This window comes from Thermochaetoides thermophila, assembly GCF_000221225.1.
Source record: "Thermochaetoides thermophila DSM 1495 unplaced genomic scaffold scf7180000011814, whole genome shotgun sequence".
Taxonomy (NCBI): domain Eukaryota; kingdom Fungi; phylum Ascomycota; class Sordariomycetes; order Sordariales; family Chaetomiaceae; genus Thermochaetoides; species Thermochaetoides thermophila.
In genome coordinates, this window is record NW_006383030.1 from 1247068 (window position 1) to 1266529 (window position 19462).

At 53.7% G+C, this 19462-nt stretch overlaps 6 protein-coding genes across 6 annotated transcripts; 3 read left to right on the forward strand and 3 right to left on the reverse strand.

The window, feature by feature from the left end:
- Positions 1 to 713: 713 nt before the first annotated feature.
- On the reverse strand, positions 714 to 1571 carry CTHT_0013690 (uncharacterized protein; the record flags this gene model as incomplete). The annotated part of the gene is made up of 3 exons (XM_006691821.1): positions 714 to 975; positions 1168 to 1409; positions 1539 to 1571. 3 exons carry the CDS (start codon positions 1569 to 1571, stop codon positions 714 to 716), a joined length of 537 nt encoding a protein of 178 aa, XP_006691884.1.
- Positions 1572 to 8296: 6725 nt separating this feature from the next.
- Positions 8297 to 9784, reverse strand: CTHT_0013700 (uncharacterized protein; the record flags this gene model as incomplete). The annotated part of the gene is made up of 1 exon (XM_006691822.1): positions 8297 to 9784. One exon carries the CDS (start codon positions 9782 to 9784, stop codon positions 8297 to 8299), a length of 1488 nt encoding a protein of 495 aa, XP_006691885.1.
- Positions 9785 to 11402: 1618 nt separating this feature from the next.
- CTHT_0013710 (uncharacterized protein) lies at positions 11403 to 12524 on the forward strand (the record flags this gene model as incomplete). The annotated part of the gene is made up of 1 exon (XM_006691823.1): positions 11403 to 12524. The coding sequence occupies one exon, from the start codon at positions 11403 to 11405 to the stop codon at positions 12522 to 12524; it is 1122 nt and encodes a 373-aa protein (XP_006691886.1).
- Positions 12525 to 13132: 608 nt separating this feature from the next.
- CTHT_0013720 (uncharacterized protein) lies at positions 13133 to 13405 on the reverse strand (the record flags this gene model as incomplete). Its single annotated transcript, XM_006691824.1, has 1 exon — positions 13133 to 13405. One exon carries the CDS (start codon positions 13403 to 13405, stop codon positions 13133 to 13135), a length of 273 nt encoding a protein of 90 aa, XP_006691887.1.
- Positions 13406 to 13948: 543 nt separating this feature from the next.
- Positions 13949 to 15502, forward strand: CTHT_0013730 (uncharacterized protein; the record flags this gene model as incomplete). Its single annotated transcript, XM_006691825.1, has 3 exons — positions 13949 to 14483; positions 14543 to 14755; positions 14817 to 15502. The coding sequence occupies 3 exons, from the start codon at positions 13949 to 13951 to the stop codon at positions 15500 to 15502; spliced, it is 1434 nt and encodes a 477-aa protein (XP_006691888.1).
- A 614-nt stretch (positions 15503 to 16116) lies between these two features.
- On the forward strand, positions 16117 to 19013 carry CTHT_0013740 (uncharacterized protein; the record flags this gene model as incomplete). Its single annotated transcript, XM_006691826.1, has 3 exons — positions 16117 to 16287; positions 16359 to 16585; positions 16955 to 19013. The coding sequence occupies 3 exons, from the start codon at positions 16117 to 16119 to the stop codon at positions 19011 to 19013; spliced, it is 2457 nt and encodes an 818-aa protein (XP_006691889.1).
- Positions 19014 to 19462: the final 449 nt, after the last annotated feature.

Genomic DNA, 19462 nt, shown 5'->3' on the forward strand with positions numbered 1-19462 from the left:
AAATATGTACAGATACTATCCCAATATAGTATGCACACCATGATGTTTCCCATTCATGTTCAAGGGTAAGGGTGTGTTCAGCCACATACCCTTACCAAACAGCACCCATATCGTTCCAGCTCTGTAAACGGCAGAGCAATGTCTGTCTCTGTTGTCATCGGGCCGTCCTAGTTATATCCCAGGTCTTTCTTATGTTCCTTGCGTCCATGAACTTCGTTTTCCTTATTGTGTCGTTTTCATTTTCCAATCCATAAACCCAGAGGACCACCAATTGACCTTGTTGGCTTGATTCCAGGTTTCATGATTCCCATCCATCCATCATTCCCATGATACCCATACAACCATATTCCCATCATCCATCCATCCATCCATCCATCCATCCATCCACAGCAGCCTTCAACTCTTTGTGTACCCTTTGACAAACAAGGGAGAGAAAACGAAAGCAACAAGATGAAAATAAAAAAAGGCAGGACATACTCCATGCAGTCCGTAAAATAAAGCCAGTTAGACAGGACAGACTCTTCAGCAATCATCATCCCGTCCAGATATGCCATCAAATGCAAATCACACACACAAGATGATTGATTGACTTCCTTCGTCAAATGGGCGCGAGATGCGTGAGTTCTAAATCGAGTCAAGTCGAAAGTCGACAGTCGACAGTCGTGAGCATGACCCCTCCAGGCCAATAAACAACCAGAAATAGAGGAGCAAAATCACTCGCTCTTATCATACTCAAAAAACTCACGCATCATCTTGTGCAACGCGACGGTGTCGACACGGGCAGATGCGAGAGCCTCGGCAATCTTCTTGAGGCAGACCCCTTCGTCCGGCTCGCTGCTACCGTCCACGTTGAGCCCATGCCCGTACTGCTGGATCAGCTGGCAGCTGTCACGGATCTTGGTGAACCCCAGCGTCGCCGACGACCCCTTGAGGAAGTGGCCCAGTTTCGAGAGCTCTGGGAGGTCCTTGTTGTTCCTTTGTTTTGTGGGGAAGGTGATGTCGCAGTTAGCGGGTGCATTTCTCCATTTTTGAACTCAAGTTGAACGACTGCTGGGCTGGACTAGACTGGGCTGGGGCTGGACGAACTGCCAGGTCTTGGGCAGTAAAGCAAGCAATGGACAAACAGCAGACAGAAATCGCAAACAAACAAGCGCCGTTAGAACTTACAGGGCAGTCTCCATCTTCTGAAACGTTTCCTCGGCCTGCTCGAAAAAGTTAAGCACGAGTGGCGCACTGAAATCGTGATCGTCTCCCTCATCCATCTCCAGGATCTGCCCAAAGATGCTGGTGTCGACGTGGTCTCCAAAGTCGGGCATCATGATTGCTTCTTCTTCTTCTTCAGACACTTCCTCTTCTTCTACCACGTAATTGCTATTACGAGGAGTGTTGTTATTGTTGTGATCCTGCGCCTTTGACTCACAAGTCTCTTGGTTAGCCATCGCTCTTGTTTATGTGCCCCTGTATTTCAAACAATAGCAGTAGCGACAAACACAAAAATGCAATGCTCTGCTCCAGCGCAAATGCCCGACGTGACAAACCCGATCAGCATTGTCGACGATAAGCCCCGGCATGGTTGCTGAACACCGTAGCACAGTTGTTACTTGGGGGACTTGTAGTCGTCGTGAACCGTTTGTGAGACTTTGACTCTAGAAAAATGAGTGTATGTAGAAGGGCTGGAAATAGAAAGGCGGCAATGAAGAAGGGCGCGGACCGGGCGGTGGTAGCAAGTCGGTCGGCTGCTCACGGAAAAACGCGTCGCGGGAAAAGACACAGATTGTGGAAGATCAGAAAAAAAAAGGTGGGGGTTACTTGGAGGGTTGTGCAGCGCGATGGATAGGTCGGTAAGGAAGTTTCTCAAGTCGAGGTGGGTAGGTAGAAAGGTGAGTGGACAATTTGTCTGGCAAGGGGGGAAGGAAGGCGTGGGATGAGGATGGGATGTATGTAGTGAGCTCAACGTCTCTTGTCCGTGTTGTGCACTGTGCACAGAGGAAGCATTGAACTTAGAAGAGACAAAGCGTTGTATCAGTCCGTCTGCTGACTGTTTGCCAGGGCCTAATGACCAAGGCAGCAGCAAGTTGTCCGTCTGCTGGTCAAGAGGGGGGCAAAAGGGAGAAAAACAGGCAAGAGCAGTAACAAAAAAGAGGAAATATCAAAACACCCCTCACAGGCGGAGTTCCAAGCTGAGTGAGGCCACAACAGATATATGAACAAGACATGAGGAGAAAAACAGGGGAAATCTTACAAAACGCAGCAAATGCTAAACCCTTGGGTATCTGATCTGGTATCTCTGTGCGTGTGGGTGTGGGAGACCGCAAAACAAGTGAGGGGCCGGTCCAGAGGTAGAGGCAAGCAAGGTGAACGGGCTGTCTTCCTCAAGGGGAAATCTGGGGTAGGTAGCAGCAGGGCAGAACAGGGCAGAGCTGCACCACCGGCCACAACGCGGGGACAGCAGACGCGGAGAACGGTGCGGGCGGCCAATGTGTGTATGTATATGTGGCAGGCGGGCGTCGGGCTCTGGTGTCTGGCAGCTAGTATAGAGGTTGAACTAGCGGCAGCAGCGTTCAGCCTTTGACTCGATATCCCTCACGCGTTCATTCGGACGGGTCGTGGAGCAGGGGTGGCGGTGTTGGAAAAAGAAGTCAAGTCAAAGTGAGGGGAGGAGAAGATGGACAAGAAGGTAAATGGCTTCAGTCGCCGAGGGCCAATATTGGATGTATTGTGTGCGCTGCTGACGAACGCGACTCGGGGACACTCGGGGGGAGGAGGGGTCGCGGGGCGCTAGAGTGGGACCCCTCAAGGCGGCATGAGGGCGGCCCGAGGATGGCGGCAGAGGTGGAGAGACAGGAAGAAGACATGTGTGTGCTTGTGCTTGGAAGCGCGTGGCATACCTGAGTGTGTAATTCTGAAGCTGTAGAGATGCTGTGTGTCTATGTGGCCCCTATAGTGTACACAGCTCTGGGATGCTGGGATCCTGAGCTTCCACGAGGGGTAGCTCGCAAAGAGCGAGGAAAGCTGATGATTTGATGATCAGCACGGCAGCTCTATCCAAGAGGCCCGGTTGCCTTTGCTGGAGACAAGACGATAGTCTGTACGATAGCGGATAGCGTCTAATCCGTAGTGCGCGAGAAATTCTGGCGGGGTTAGAAATGGAGGAGGGACCAAAACCAAGAACCAAGAAAGGCAGGGAATGACAGAGTGGAGGATTAACTAGGTTCCGGCTCGTTAATCACGGTGGGGATGCTGGGTTCTGGGATGGTACAGCCCGCAGGTACAGTTTACGGCGGAAGTGGAGGTCAGTAACGTGCAACCTAAGCTCTCTTACATATTACCGGGGATTTTGTCTAAGGAGTAGTCTGGGCTCTCTGAGTCTGGAGCCCTGGAGTCGGGGACGCCAGGGCGGCGATGATATTCCCGATCCTGACGGAGAACGCCCCTTGCACATGCAGCCCTGCTTCCTTGTTTTTTGTTGTTGGGGAAAGCTTATAAAACCACCTGTTTGTCCGCTATTTGTGATCGTCAACCCCCTTCTCCAGATCGCCCCTCATTGCCCATACTTGCCAGCATACCAAACACCTGGCCGTCTCGCGCTGGCTGACCTTGGTGGTCCCCAATCAGGAAACCCTCGAAATGGCATTCCGCCATCTCTTGGCTATTGACAGTCTTTGCCTCTCTCTTCGTGTCAGTCTTGCGCCGGTCAGCTGCGGTCTCGATGGCAAGGAAGCCGTCCGTTCCGTCACTGCTGTGGTACCACAAATCCTGCCTGTCTGCACAAAGCCCTTGTGCGGCCTGTAGTGGCCTGTCCGTTGTGTTACGCAGGATCTCCGGTTTGTGTAATCGTCCTTGATCCGTAGCACGGTATCGCTGAAACGAAGCAATTGCACGTAAGCGGAGCAAGCCCCCACTCAACCAGCCCAAGGTTTCGGGTACAACCGCAGGGCCGCGAATTCTGCCTGCACCGCGCTGCATTCTGGGCGTCTGGAAGCCTGCCCGTCGAGTAATCTGGGTCTATTGGCTGCGTGCGTTTCTTCTCACGCTTACTACTATCGTTCGGGCACAGCAGCACGCCTTCAGCGGTCCCCCTCACCGGTTTACATCGGTCGCCACGGTCCTGCGCGGGAACGAGAGGAATGGTGTCACAGAGACCCAGGTGCACGGATCCTCGGCCGCAGGAAATGACGTCAACGCCTCAGGGCTTTGTGGACACCTCCTGCATTTTGCATGGCCCTCCTGCTCCCGGAAGCGCACGAGATTCCAGATCGCCAGCCATATATTCTCGGACGAAAATATCTTGTGAAACGTCATTGTTTAAGATGCCAGGTTGCAATGATAGCCGTTGCCAGGCTGATGAGGGATAACGGAAGCCAGGGTCTGGCCCGATCTGCCCTGGCCCCAGCCTCCGACGTGTACATACAGCAGCTGGCGGCAAAGGCCAGGGACCAAAGGCTTTTCTGACCCTCAATGAAATGTCTTGGCTCTGATGAGAACTGCCGCTGCGTTTTAAAACTACATGGAGTTGCTACTTGATGCCGCGGCAGGCCACTGCCTCTTCCTATATGCGCTGCCAAGCACAATTCCTGCTGCAGATAGCACAAGTGTGAGAAGAAAAAGCTACATCCGTAAACCGGTGGTGAGACCAGAGCTGCACAGGTTGGTTGCACAGCAGGGGAGTACAAACTTCAACCGCGGGCAAGCTGGGCCAAAGCGAGCCATTGGCCACTCCCCAAAAACGCTCATCCTCACCGGGCATAAACCCGCCCACCCTCCCCCGCCCTCCTCGTCTTACTACTCGCCGCAAGCGGTTAGCCGGTGGCCGTTTGGAGGCCAGGCGAGTAGCCGGAAAATAGCATTAGTACATACCCGTCGTCGCCTATCCGTCGGGAAGGAAACAAGCTCAACGATTGCACAATCATCTCTCGCCAGTACAGCCCGAACGAAGGGTCCTGCCCAGTGTGCCTAACTTTTAGCCAATCAACCCCACCTGGACTGCCCTCCTTTCTGCCCGAGACCCTCAAACCTCCAACGCCATCATTTTCTGAAACTTTGGCCGGCCGATGAGGAGATGGTGCACCACACATCCAAGGGCCAGGCTAAGTTTCAACGCTAGAGCGCGGAATTTCACTGTTTCCCGACGTCATCCCGCTAGCCTTTGGGTTTCCTCGTCGGGTTGTATCGTCTTCCCGGGTGGAGGTGCTTGCTGTATGCACACAGACACTTTTAGCACACATACAACGCACACAAACTTTTTGAAGGTTGAAAATAAAAAATTCCTCTGTAACACTCAATTCGCTACCTGCACCTCTCTGCAGCTTACGAAAATGGAAATTTTTCTTCAGCCTTCCCTCCCACCCACCAAATACCCAATAACTACATCCCCCTCTTCAGCTCTTGAGCATGCCCCTCACATCATCATTGGACTAATCACCAGCTGCGGCACTCCAGATCTCGACCATGGCGCGGGGTGGGGTGGATGGGGATGGAGGGGAAACGGTGGCTGTAGTGAGAAATCCTTGGTGGGGTGGACATCCGAGCAGCCAATCGTAGTCCTTCTTTGGCTGGGGTTTCTGCGGGTGCCACGCCGCATTGGGCGCTTGGTGGCTCCGGCTGGCCGGATATCGGCACCATCAAGCCCGGTGGGCGGCAGGCGGGCATTCTTCAGGAAGTGTCAGTCGAGTCGACCAGGGTTGGGGTCGAAGCTTGTGAACTGAGTGAACTGCGAGACGTACTCCCTACAGGCGAGCTTTTTCTTAGACCTGACCAGACGGACCATTCGCGGCTACCAGCTACGGGCTACAGTTACAGCTACAGCTACGTACAAGCTCCATCGTAGTGCAGTGCAGCGTACACACACGAAAAGCTTGGGGCTGCGTTATACCCAAGGTACTCCGAAATTTCCAAGCATGCTTGCGGCTTGCTGTCCTGCAATGAGACGCTCACCGTTCCGAATCGGCCTCCGGCTCACCTTGATCCCGGGGCAGGCGACAGAGGGACAGAAATGGTGAGAAGATTGTCACTTATCTCTCGATCCAATCTTCTCACCAGTCTTAAACCTGACCAAGTCTCGCTATCCATACGGAATGAAATCCGTACAAATCATCAAACGGATCTCGCGCCTTCATTTTAAGATTAAACGGAACGGAAACCGGATCTCACAGACTAGCTTTCATCTCTTTTCCGAAAAGAGGATAACCTCGTCCCACTGGCCCGGCGAGCTGCCGTAGCTTCTGCGCTGTACATATGTGGCTCCTGGCTACCTAGGTAATATGCGTGCGCGCCCAAGTCTTACCCCTGTGGTATGGGTCGTCTATCATTCGCTCGGAGTCGGACAAATCGCCCCCGAAGACGCTCCCAGATACCGAGCACCCGATTGGACCGATCGGTGCAACACCACACAGATACTGACACCTATGACCAACTGTAGCCAGAAGAACCGACAAGCAGACGAATCAGTGAACGGCCGATTGACGGACAACGCCTCTTCCAAGGAAATGGATATTGGACAGCAATGCCACGTCCTCCATGCTCTGCTGCGGCAGCCAAGTAGCAATCACGGCAAGCAACCAGGGCAAGCAATGTTCCATTTCGTCGTGCTTCTGTTTCATGTTCATCTTGTCTCATCTACTTGCCACGTCGGCTCCAGTTGGCTGAACTCTAGTCAGTGATCAGTGACCACATCAGCACTTGATTAATAGCTTGTTTCGATTTTCGATGTTTATCACCTCTCTTACACAGCGGTTCCCTTGCCTTAGTCTTTCCCTGGACAGCCGGCAGCTATCTAAACCTAGATTTCTTGCGAAAGGACATCCATTTACTCGGATTCTTGAACATGTTGTTCACACCTTGATATACTTACCTTAATCCCGAATAACACTTAACTCTCTCTACCCCTCACTCATCTCCCATCCCCCTTCCTTCTATCAAACCCCCTGGCCCTAGCCTCTTTCCTCATCTTCCCACCTCCTCACGAATATCTTTCTCACTCCTTCGTTCACTTACCGGCTCGCGGCTTGCCCCTCGTCGCCAAGCCTCAACAAGCCAAGGACCCAATCCAGGACAAGCAGGCTGCATAGGTAACCCGCCGCCAAAGAAAACCAAGCACACAAGCGTCGGTTGCCGGCCAAAAAAACCTGTTTTTGAGAGGGACATTTTTCTTAACAACCATCCAACCGGAGACAACCGGACCGAACGGGTACCCGGCACCAGCATCGGCACCGAACCAACTGCAAGGGCAGAGGACAGATGACGGGCAGAGACCGTCGTGCTGCGAAGGGTGCTGTCACGCGGTTTGCGCGGGGAATAATATAAAAATATATCTAAAAAAAAGTCAAAGAGATCGACAACCGAAAGAAAAGAACAGGAGGAGGAAAGACCTACACTGCGGTAGGGATTGACATTCAGCAGAAAGAGGGAGCCAAGACTAAGTAAGACAAATGGCGAGGCTCCTGGATGGATCTTCCTTCGATCTGTGCTGTGTAAATGATGAGGGAACCCTAGCCATATAGGCAGTAGGGTCCGAGCTTGCATCACCGGAGGGGTTACATACCGTGTGGTGTTCTCTCAGCCCTCACGGGAGGGGCAAGCAACCCTATATAGCGCAAGTCAGTCAGTTCACATAATGAGGGGAAATGCCCAAACCCCCAGATGAAGTTAAAGCAAGGTAACATGTGCGCTAACCGCCTGGATCGGCTTGGTTTCGATCTATAAACGGTGTAGCTTGCAGATGTCAGAAGGTTATGACAGAAACGGTCAAAGTAGCCCGGTTCCAAGATGCCCATTTATGGATGTAGGCATGAGAGAACTTCGTTCAAAGGAACGTAAGGGAGGAGGAAACTCCGCTCACCTGATTTCTGCCTAGTTCAAGGTAGGCTGAGACTTTTAAATGGTAAGGGACATGTGAAAATGGCCATGCCTCGGCGCCGGCAATGGGATCATGGAGTTAGGCAAAGCCCTTGGCTGGTAAACAACACAGATGATGACGGTCCTGAGCAAGTAACCCGGGAAAGGGGAAACAGAAAAGCACAATCATCTTTGCATCCTTCTGTTAACACGGAGTCTCCAGCACTTACTCGTTGCAGTCAGCTAGTCGGTTCAGTCAAACAAAAGAAACAGAGGAGAATCTATTAGAATACTTTAGGTTATCAAACGCAAAATAGTCCCCAGGACTATCCAGCGAATGCGCTTAGATAAAAGAGTGACGAGGACGAGAGTCTCATCAATATCACCCGTAGGGAGCTTGCTTTGCTGCTCCTCAACATTCCACTCTTCTAGTCATATACCGGAGTCAACCGCTGGCGGCAGCTCACGAAAAAAGCAGACTCTTGGCCAACCTGAACAACCAGGCCATATCCTCCACCCAAGTTGCTTGCTCCGGCGCCGGTTCTATCAGACCCGCCTCCTCCATGTCGGCCGCTTCATATTGGGCATCGATCCATACGAGAGAACCGGGGACTGGTAGATACCTGGGCGATGTCAACGGGTTCCCCCATTCGTCGAGCGGCCGGTGATCATCGCTGGACAGGTCTTCGTTACCGAAGTAGTACACACCAGACTCGTGCTGGCCAGCCTCCCAATAATCCTGCTCGTCGAAATCGCCCTCCTTCAGCTTATCCTCCTCGGTGTCGCCAGACAGACGGTAGCTACGAATACCGAGCATCTTGCCGAACCATCCGCCCGTGATGCCATTCCGTTGGCGCCTCAGTAACGTGCGGATGTCGCGTTCAACAGCCTCGAGAGCCGGCGGCTGCTCAGCCTCGGGAGGGAGCGGTTTTTCAAGCGCCTTAAGGGTGCGCGGATCGACCTGACCAGTCATACGGAAGTATTCCTCGTCCTCTGCGTCGCGCGCAGCCTCCTCCGCCTCGATCTCCTTGACCTCTTTCTCGATCTCTTCATAACCGAGGTCTCCCGTCATAGTGATGACGCCGGTACCCGGGGTCATGAGGACGCCCGGGGGCAGGCCATACGTCTCGCTGTTGCCGCCCGTGCCAATGCTCATCTGGCTGCCGATCCGGCTGAGCGGTGCCGACAGAGACTGCCAGGTACCGGTACCGTGTTTAATATAACGTCGCTCTGCCCAGCGCTTCTCATGCAGCCAGCGCTTTGCACGCTCGTGCTCGCGCTGCAGGCGCGCCATCTCCAAGCGGCGAGCCTTGGCGAGCTCCGGATTGGTGCGCTCCAACTCCCTCTCCTTCTCCTTCCTCTCATAGTCATCCCACCATCTCTTGCGGAAGTCGTCCAGTGGCAGCTCTCCACTGATGGCCGCGGACGCCTCCTGAAGGTCAGTCATTGACTTTGCGCTGCGAACCAAGTAGGTGGAGCCCGTCTCCTCGCGGACAGTGTTCGTCAGCCAGGCGCCGGCACGCTCCAGTACCTCGGACAGTGGCGCCTGCGGGAAGGGACGCGTCTTCCCCCCTGGCTGAAAGTAGAAGTCTGTTGGGCATTGCTTATATTGTTGTAAGGCAACGAGACGGGTCTGCAGACCCGGGGCAGAGGCGCCGCGCCGCCGCGGGGGCCGAACCCAAGAGTTCTCCCCAGGGCCCGGCTGGTGAGAGAAGAGGGACTGGCCAGGCGTTGGCGGGGCAGATCGACGGCAGAGAGTGGAGGATGTGTAGGGAGGGATGAAGTCCTCCACGCGGCGATTGGCATGGCGTTGCTTGTGCTCCTCAGGGAGAATGGGCGTCAGAGGATTAAGATTGAGGTTGTTGATGTTGCGATTCGCACGATTCGGTCGCCGTGGGGCGGGAGAATTGGGCGCCGATGAGGACATTGAGGATGTTGATGCTAACTCCATGTTGGGCCGTTTGTGTGTTGCAGGGGGTGTCGGGAACTGGCACGTTGGGGGTATATGATGGTATCCGATGGAAGTAGGTTAATGGCAAGAATTGAAAACCAACCTTGAGAAAATCTGCCAGGCCTTGAGAATTAAATATGCAACGCCCGTGCCCAACTGCAAGCCTAAGCGGACCAGACTCGTAGTCTGGGATCTGTTGGGGAAGTCTTAACACAAGTGCTTGTCGTCGCGACCCAAAATCCCAAAGGTTTTGTCGCAAGTCCGCATGCCTGCAACTTCCGCAGAAAAGCCAAGCTCGAGCTTATCCTTGCATTTTCGCTCGGCAGTAAACTTTCCCCAGTTTCCCCAGACGAATCGCAGCTTCTGATTGGTCGGCGAGTTACCTTGAGATGTAATTGCCACCCAATGGAAGAGGTCGGGCTCAAAGGCTTGAGTAGCCGGAACTTGCCTCGGGTGCGTCCACCCGAGCCCCGATGGTGTCACTGCGCACTCACTCGCAGTTTGGACCTCACTTTCACAGATCCATGACGTGTTCCGGGGACATCAACCACTCTTATCCGTCATCTGATCATGAAACTTGTGAAGCACCTGTAAAGCACAGCCGCATCTCAACATTGGACGCCGAGTTCATTCATGACATGAGAGCTTCGCTACCACGTGCACTGCACCTGAGCGGGGGTGCATTCTCCTGAAGTTTGTGTGTGCTATACGCCGTGATAAGGTGAGCGTTTTAGATTTGCCGTATGCTATCAACGACATACATAATGTTCCCATGATTGAACGAAGATTGAGGTTTGAGTTCGCAAGCAACTGCGGCCATTGAATCAGGAAGCAGGTTGCGAAGCTTTATTTCCCTGGCTGATAAGCATGAGAGATCCTCGATATGAGATGAAGGCATTAGACTTTTGAAAGCCCAAGTCTAAAGGCAGGTTTAAGGTGTCCGTATCTTGAAAGAAATGCAGAATTAAAGTCGGTTTGTATCTTAGGTCAACGCTTCAGGGGTGAGCTGTTCGAATAACCCCTCCAATCTAACTGAAGCTGCTGCCCCTCAAGCGTTGTAGGCCGTGAGATGGTCACTTCTCATCTCGAGAAATCATATTGAGGCCTAAGAAGAGGGGCGGACCTAACCAACCCTCAGGATCCAGTGGCAGTATCAGTATAGTACATTAAAACATCTATCTCTTCAAATAACGTATCAAGACACAACTCTTCCATCCAATACATCCGAAATGTGAGTCGGGTTGACTGGTCAAGACCTCTCGAGAACGAGAGCACGGACCACGTAGGCGGATAGTAATTGTAAATGACGAACGACTTCCCGATGACACACGCTGACTTCCTTTTTCATCGCCGCATCTCTCAAACCTATCAATCTTAGCCTTTGTCCGGGCTGTTTGCGGGTTTGGATTAGGGCCAATACCAACAACTAAGAAGCAATCTTGCAAATCACGCTCAGATTCAGCCGAACGAATCTCATCCCAGCGCCTGCTAACCCCTAACCCTCATCCAACTTGAAGGGTATTCCTCCCTCAACCCTGGGTCTCAACTCTCAGCTTCATCCAACCTTCAATCTCCAGCTCATCACCTCACTTCTCCCCTCAGCTACAACCACTACAAAATGCCCCCCAAACCCCGCAGCCCTCGCCTTAACGCCGCCTCCTCCTCCCCCCTCCCAACCAACTCCCTCCCCAGCACCCCGAGAAATAACAACCTAAATAACTACCAAAACACCAAAGACCCCAAACCCAAACCCCCTCCACCAACCCACTTCCTCTGCATCCCCCTCGCCGTCACACCCCAAGCGCGCAAACAACTCTCTGCCTCCCTCGGCCAATTTAAGCAGGATGTATGCGACCCCAGCCTGGGGTACGACCACCACTCTGGTCATGTTGCCCCCGCCGTGGGAGGAGGACAGTTACCTGTACTGGGGTCCGGTTCAGCGGGGGCGTTCGCCCTACCGGAGGATGCGGTGCGCCCGGTCGGGACGGTACATTTAACTTTGGGGGTTTTCGGGTTTGGGGAGGGGAAGAAGGCGAAAAAAAGGAGGGACGACCCCGAGGGGCAGGGTCAAGCTCGGGGGGAGGGGGAGGAAACACAAGAGCAGGAGTTGTCCGGCCCGGAGAAACTGGCCAAAGCCACCTCTCTGCTTCAATCCCTCCCCTTAAAGGAAATCTGGTCCTCCGTCGTGCAAGACATATTTTCTCGCATCAGCGGCAAACTTCCCTCCAATTCTCCCGCCCTCTCCACGTTGTTATCTTCCGACCGGCCGAGTATCACGTTGAAAGGATTAGCCTCGATGCAGCCTCCTTCGCGAGCAGCTGTACTGTACGCACCACCAGTTGATGAACTAGGTGCGCTACAGCTGTTTTGTGAACGTGTGCGGGATGTGTTCAGGCAAGAAAAACTCATGACCGACGAGGGAAGGCCACTATTACTCCATGCGACGGTGGTGAATACTATCTACATTAAAAACCCCAACTTCAACACTACTAACGACAACCGTCGCGGCGGGCATGGCCGAGGCGGCAAAGGCAAAGGAAGGAATAGTGGAGGAGGAGGAGGGAAGTGGGATAGACTGGTGTTCGACGCGACCGGGATCATTGAGCGGTATGAAGAGAAAGTATGGGTGCAGGATGTGCCGGTTGATCGAGTGGCGATATGCAAGATGGGGGCGAAGAAGTGTGTGCTAGATGGGGTGGAGGACGAGGCGTATGAGGTTGAGGCAGAGGTTGAGTTTTAGAGAAGAAGGAGGGGATGGGGGTGGCAAGATGGGATGTGGTTGGGGTCGTGTATATTGGGAAGAATGGAGTTTTGTGAAGGGGTAGGCGGTTGAGGAGGTAATTGTGCTGGTATATCCAGAGGGGCATTGTCTAGGTACCCCTCCATAGGGCATCCTGCAAATCATTTGAATCAAATATCAGCAGACGGCGACCACACAAGCATCACCAGACAAGGAATGTCGATATAAACGTTCACATCAGCAACTTGACTATTCCCTCACTCTCCACACCATAATAATGACAAGATCAGACCTGAATATACTGTCCCCCCGAGCAGCTTAGCAAAATTAACAGTTCCTCCGTCCGCAAGACTGTGTCTGACGTCCGGTCAAATGCCAATGGTAGGCATGCTCACCCTTTTCCATCATTGCTGGAGAATCTGTTTTGAGCCCAATCGCCGCATGGATGCCAAAGAGAGGGTCTTCATCAGAAACTCGTCGAGCTTCACCCTCTGTCATTACAAAGTCCAACTCTAATAACACGGCAGGGATCAATATAACTTACCTGCAACTCCAACACCCGTCTCCAGCCTCAACAACCCCACTCCTCCTCAAAGCCCAACACCTCTTCAACCCTCCAAGATTGAGACGCCGGACACATCCCCCATCTGAACCCTTAACTCCTCAAGCCTGCGACGGAGGTTCTGCAGAACGACCAGCAACCTGTTCGCAACACGAAGTATGGCAACCGTCGCGACAATAAGGCCGTACAGCGTCAGGGCGCTACAGAGGTACAGGCCACGGAGGAAGAAGTCCCAGGGCAGGACGATGAAGGTCAGGCGGATGAGTTGGGGCGCATTGAGGATGAGGGTTACCAGGTCCAGGGATCGACGGGGGGCCATTGTGTTGGAGGTGGTGTTGGCCGGAAAGAGAAGATTGAGGATGCGTTGGTATAGAAAGCTGAGCATAGGTAAGGTAGTCAAGTAGCAAGCTCGAGCTGGGAGATGGGACACCAAGCGAAGACAGGAAGTCGAACTTCTGGCTCGAAGAGGATTGACTGGAGGATGTATTTGACGAGAAAGCTCGCTGAGAGAGAGAGAGAGAGCAAACTGAGAATGGAAAAGAGGAGCAAATCCAGCAAGAACCACGTTCACATGCTCCAGCCCAATGGGAAGCCTCAGCCCAGAAACATATAACTTTGTCATCCAAGGACGGCGCGCCCAAGCAAGCAGAAGAAACAGCAGTCACGAAGCAACCTGCTCATCCAACGGCAGCAATAACACCCACCACTTCTCCCGCTTGCTCAACCCCTTCCAGCCATCAGTTCTCCCCTCCCCCATCCCCTCCGAGCCCACGCACTCGCCTTCCAACCTGGCTCCCCAGAACACCCAGCCTGCACACAAAAAACAAACATTAATTACTCCCCTCCCATAACGAAATCCAAGATGGGCGAAAACGACAACGAACTTCTCCACGAGCTCGAACAAGCGCAAGCCCAAGCCACCTACGAAATCGAACTTCTGCAAGACCTCGGACAAACCAAAGCTGAAGCCCAAACTCAAGCACAAGGCCAACCCCAAGACAAACCCCAACCCTCCTACTCAATTGATCTCCTTGAAGAGCTTGAACAAACCCAAGCTCAAGCACAAGCTCAAGCCTCCAAGCTCGAACGCGTCAAACACGGGACCTCTGTCGCCCTGGACCTTCTCCTGAAGCGCGAGGAAGAGGTAGCCAAACTACAGCAGAAGATAAAAGAGCTCGAAGACGCTTTCGTGTTTGAATGTCTCAGGGATCCAGAGAAGGAGGAGGAGATCATTCGGCTCAAGGCAAGGATCGAAGAGCTGGAGGAGAAGGAACGGGCATTGATAAATGCTGAGAAAAAGGGACAGATGGAGGAGGGCGTAGTTGTAGCGGCGATGGAACAGATGGGGAAGTGTGTGGAAAAGTGGGTGAATAAGTGGTTTGGGGCTTGTAAACTTGGTAGGATCTGTCTTCACGGGAAAGAGGGAGCTTGATATGAAGCTAACCGTGGACCGCAGTTATCGATAAAGAGAAAACGCCAGAAGACGTGCTACACTGTTTAAGGAGACTATTGCCGCAGTTTCACGGACTTATGTCGTCGCCTCCCCGGCTGGTACAGGCCTTCGTGACGGTCGTCTTGTCCAAGAGTATTTTCATGCGCATGTATCCTGGCGTCAAGCAGAAGTATGATAACGCCATTAAAGATATGTTAGAAGTCTTCAAAGAATACCGTACGTTTCTCCCTAATCCTCCCTTCTACCAGTTGAATCACCAACTAACCCCTCGGTTTAGATATCCCCCCCGAGCTGGTCTCAACCTGGCGTGTAAACACAACCAGCATGTTCGAACTGGCACCCCTCGAGCCTGCGACTTCTACTTTCGTCAACAACATCGCAGTTAGCATCCTTAATGTCCTCAACATAATCACCAGAACCGAGTGGACGCTCGATCCCGAAACACTTCAAGAACAGAGGGAACGGCGGTTCCTGGATCTACGAACCATCGCACGGCATGCCGTGGACTGGACGAGGAAGTTTGCTGAGCAGAAGACGGTGTACAGGCTCGTGAATCCAAAGATCACAACGCTGTTTATGGGCGAATACATGACTGATGTCGATGAGGAGGAACCGGGTACAACTGTGGAAGGTTATAATGTGCTTGGGCTGCCTGGGCCGTCCATTCCCAAGCCACAACAAAATGTTGGCTCGTCTAAGCAACAGCAAACGTCTGAGTCCTCTAGCCTCAAGGAGGGAGAAATCAAAGAAGAGCCTGGCAATGACAAAAAGAGCAATGAGCTGGTCACAGCAGAAAACTCAGAGTCCCATGTTCTGGGCAAGAGGAAGAGAGAAGAGGCCCATCCAAGGAGGTTGAAGTGTGTATTGTGGCCTGGTTTGGCAAAGGTGGTGGTTGACGAGGTGCCGGGCGTTAACGACGAAAAGGTGGAGGTTATTCTGAAGGCGAGGGTGTGGTGTAATTAGCGAATGGCTTTTCTTGGGTATGGAGGTGAAGGAGTTGGGTAGGTCTCAGGGTTAGCGATGTTGACTCGAAGCAAGCAAGCAAGGAAGGGTTTTAGTATGCCGGCCGGCTTGTTGCTAATGTGTGTAAACTGTATCCACAGTATACGTTTCTTATCTTATCATCTGCAGCAGAGCTGTGGAAAGGCGACCAGCCAGCCCCTGTCAGTTCGGGCGGATTCTCCAATCAGAGCACCGAAGAGTGGGTCCGAGCTCCTCTACTGGACACCATCATCGTCGTCGCTGCCATCGCCTCGCAGGCGTGTTTGGACCTCCTTTCCCACCGTTTCTCTGCACTGTCCTGTCAGATTATTTTTCCATCGAAGATGACGAGACGCTGCGCTGCCACAGTGCTGTATCCGGCTTGACGACGTGACGAACACGATACGACAGGGGGATAATCTCGTGCCCAACTGACGGTCCAGTTGGTAAGCCGACGATAATGAGGATGATATACGCTGTTTACGTCCGAATTATACCTACCTAATCAACTACGTCATTCTTGATACCATTTTCGATCGATCAATCTCTTCCAACACCCGCGATTATACACCAGTTCAAACACACGCACCGACACAATGCCCCCCTCCGACCGCTCCTCCCCCATCCGCGTCTTCGTCCGCTGGCACGACCCCGCCATCTTCGCGGGTGAAGAACTCCGCTGCACAATCACCTTCAAGAATACCGCCTCTCCGCCCCCTTCCTCGTCATCGGTGACTTCGCCCACGCCAACACCCACTCCTACCACGGTAAGGGGGACGCATTCTACCTCGTCTTCTCAGGCACAGTTCCTTTTCCCTGGTCCTGGTCCGTTGTCTAGTCCAGGGTCGGGGTCGGGACGACAGGCATTGGCGCATCGGCCGAGGACGAGTGCGCCGGTGACAGTTGGGCCTGTTTCTATATCTGCGTCTGGGTCAGGGAGCAGTACACCAGGGCCAAGTACAGGGTCGAACCTAGCCCCTCCGCCCGCAGCAGCTGCAAGGAAGGGGCATCGCCGCGGTGCATTGTCGCTTTCTGTGCCGCTGTCTCCTTCAACGAGAATAAGGGGTGGGTTGGGGGATGTGTTGTGGTCGCCTGCTGTGTCTTCGCCGCTGTCGCAGCAGCAGTCGCTTTCGGGGACAGGGACTACCGGGAATGGGACGGTCAACAAGGGGAATGGGCATGGGCATAAGAGGTCGATTTCGATCGTGAGCGTTTCGTCGTTGCCGGGAGAGGAACAAGTGTTATCGCCGAAGCCAAGGGCGAAGGGCCATGCTAGGGCGTCGAGTTTGCAGATTGCTGGGAGGGGAGGGTTTTGGGGTCCGAGGAATAGTAAGTCATTATCAGTGTGTTATGGTTTGTTTGGTTTGAAGGAGAGAGATGCTAACAGTCTGCAGCGAAACTCCCACATTCGATGTCCTCGCCAATATTTCACAGCTATCCCCCCGACCGCTCCCTCCAACGCCTAACCACTAGCCCATCCACACCCAACCCCCTAACCGAGTTCAAGTTCCCCCGTCTCGACCCCCCAGGTTCGCCAGTAGTCAGAGCCCATCCCAGCGAAGATGATCCGACCAGTCCGACACACTCCCTCCCGATCCGGCCGCGCGACGGCAGCAGCGTCCCAACTATTAATGAGCACTCCGTAGCCCCTTCTCCCCGCGCCCTCCCCACAACCAGTATCGCCGGCACGCCACGCAGCAGCGGAGAGTTCTACTCCCTCAGCAACCATTCTTCCGAGACACTGGCATCAGAATACGTTCAGCACCCCAACTTCCGCGGCCCGCATGCGCTGCGATCCCCGCCGCCGCATATCAGGTCGCCTTCGTCGCTTTCGGTTGTTTCCCTGCCGGGGACAGGGACAACTACGTCAACGGGGACGAAACAGAACCAGACGGAAACCCTCATGATGGGCTTTGCCCAGGTTCAGGGGAGTTTCGTGCTCGACGGGTCGCTGATCAACCTTGCGCCGTTTGAGAGCGTCAAGAGGAAGGCTGTGCTGGCTGGGCAGGGAGGTGGTGTTGTGGGGTTGGAGACGGGAGCGCAGAAGAGGGATAGCGGGCTGTTTCGACGGGCATTGGGCAGCTGGGGGTCCATCACAAGCAGTATCGGAGAACTGTTGGGCGGAGGGGAGATGAGCACGCTGAAGGAAATGCGTGGCGTCGCCAACAGCAAGGCGATACCCCTTCTTTCGGTGCCTCAATCGATACTGTTTGTGGATCTCCAGCTTGCACCCGGAGAGTCAAAGTCGTTTGAATACGCGTTTAATCTTCCGCGCGGCCTGCCCCCGTCGCACAGGGGTAAGGCGATCAAGATATCGTATAGTCTTGTAATTGGCACGCAAAGGCCGGGGGGCATCAAGGAGCAGAGGGTCAAGACAGTCGAGGTGCCGTTTCGTGTGCTGGGGAGTGTAAATAGCTACGGGGAGGTGCTGGGGCATGATTTGATGGCGCCATATGTCTTGTTGAGGGATCAGGCGAGGGTTGGGGAGGTGAAGGAGGGGGGCAGGGGGGAAAAGAGGGGGAAGCCTCCTCCTGGGGCCGAGAAGAAGGAGGGGAAGTCGACAAAGGAGGGATTTTTGGCTTATGTGGATGAGTTGCTTGCCCGGCCGAAGGCTGATGCCGTCCCGCTGCCTCAGTCATCAGCCTCGTCTCTCTTGAGCCCAACTTCTTCTCACCTAGCCATCCCTCCTCAAATCAACCAGCCGCTCCCCTCCCCCACAGCCTCACGCCGCCCATCCATCCACTCCCTCAACTCTGATATTCAGTTATCCCATTCAGCAGTCCCTCTAACAGCAAAAGAAGCAATCGACCTCGCCATCCTCCGCTCCGCCCGCCCCCCGCACCCCGGCGCCCCCTCGACAACCCGCTTCGACATCGCCCGCAACGGCGCCCGCGTCGCGGTTATTACCTTGCCTAGACCGGCATACCGGTTGGGAGAAAACGTCTTAGTGACCATCGACTTCTCCGATGGCGTAACGCCGTGCTACGCGGTGCACTGCTCGCTTGAGACAATCGAGCGGGTGTTGGATCAACAATTGGCGCTGAGGAGTGAGGCGAGTGTGACGAGGGTGACGAGGAAAGTCTGGAGTAGCGGGAGTGAGTGCGTGCTCTTTGGGAGGAGGGCGGTGTTTGGGTTGGGGGTGCCCAGCACGGCGACACCGGGTTTCGTGACGAGTGCTGTTGGAGGAGAGTGGAGGGTTAGGGTTGAGTTTGTGGTTCCTCCGTCCCAGCACGAGTCTAGCAGCAACAATAACAACAACGCAAATCAGAACCGGAACCAACATGGGGATGGGCAGGGGGAGGGGAATGGAAAAGGAAAGGGGAAGCATGCGTTGTTGGAAGAGATTTCGCGGGATGAGAAGGGAGGACTGGTGATGGTTGGCGTGGAGAACTTGGTGTGTGAGAGCTTTGAAGTGGTGGTGCCGTTGAGGGTATATGGAACGGCGGGTGGGGGATGGGAGAGAGAGGGAGAGGAGGAGGGTTTGGTTGTTTGATTTGTTAAAAGGGAAGGGATGATGATGGGAGTTTTTTTTTTTTTGGGGGGGGGGGTGTTTTAAGTAATGGGGGGAGGAGGGGAAAGAGGGATGAGAGTGTATGATGCTGAGGAGATAAGAGCGGGCAGCGAAGTTTAGGGAGAGGGTAATGCATGGATTGCATACTTGTTTAGGGGTAGCAGGCGAGTTGTTTGTTTATTTCTACTTAATGGGGTGATAGGGTCGTTTGTCTCGTTCAGCGTTGGTTTTATTGGGATGAATATCATATTATGAGCATGTGTGTTTACTTCACACGTACATAAACCTTTCATACTGGTCTTTGATGATGGCTGTTCGGGCACTAACGGAGGAACGTACGGAAGTAGCTAATAGAGTTATGTGCGATGTTACACTCGGTTTCATGCTCTGTGGCATATGGTCTTTGTACAATCCCCGAGTAGGTATCCAAA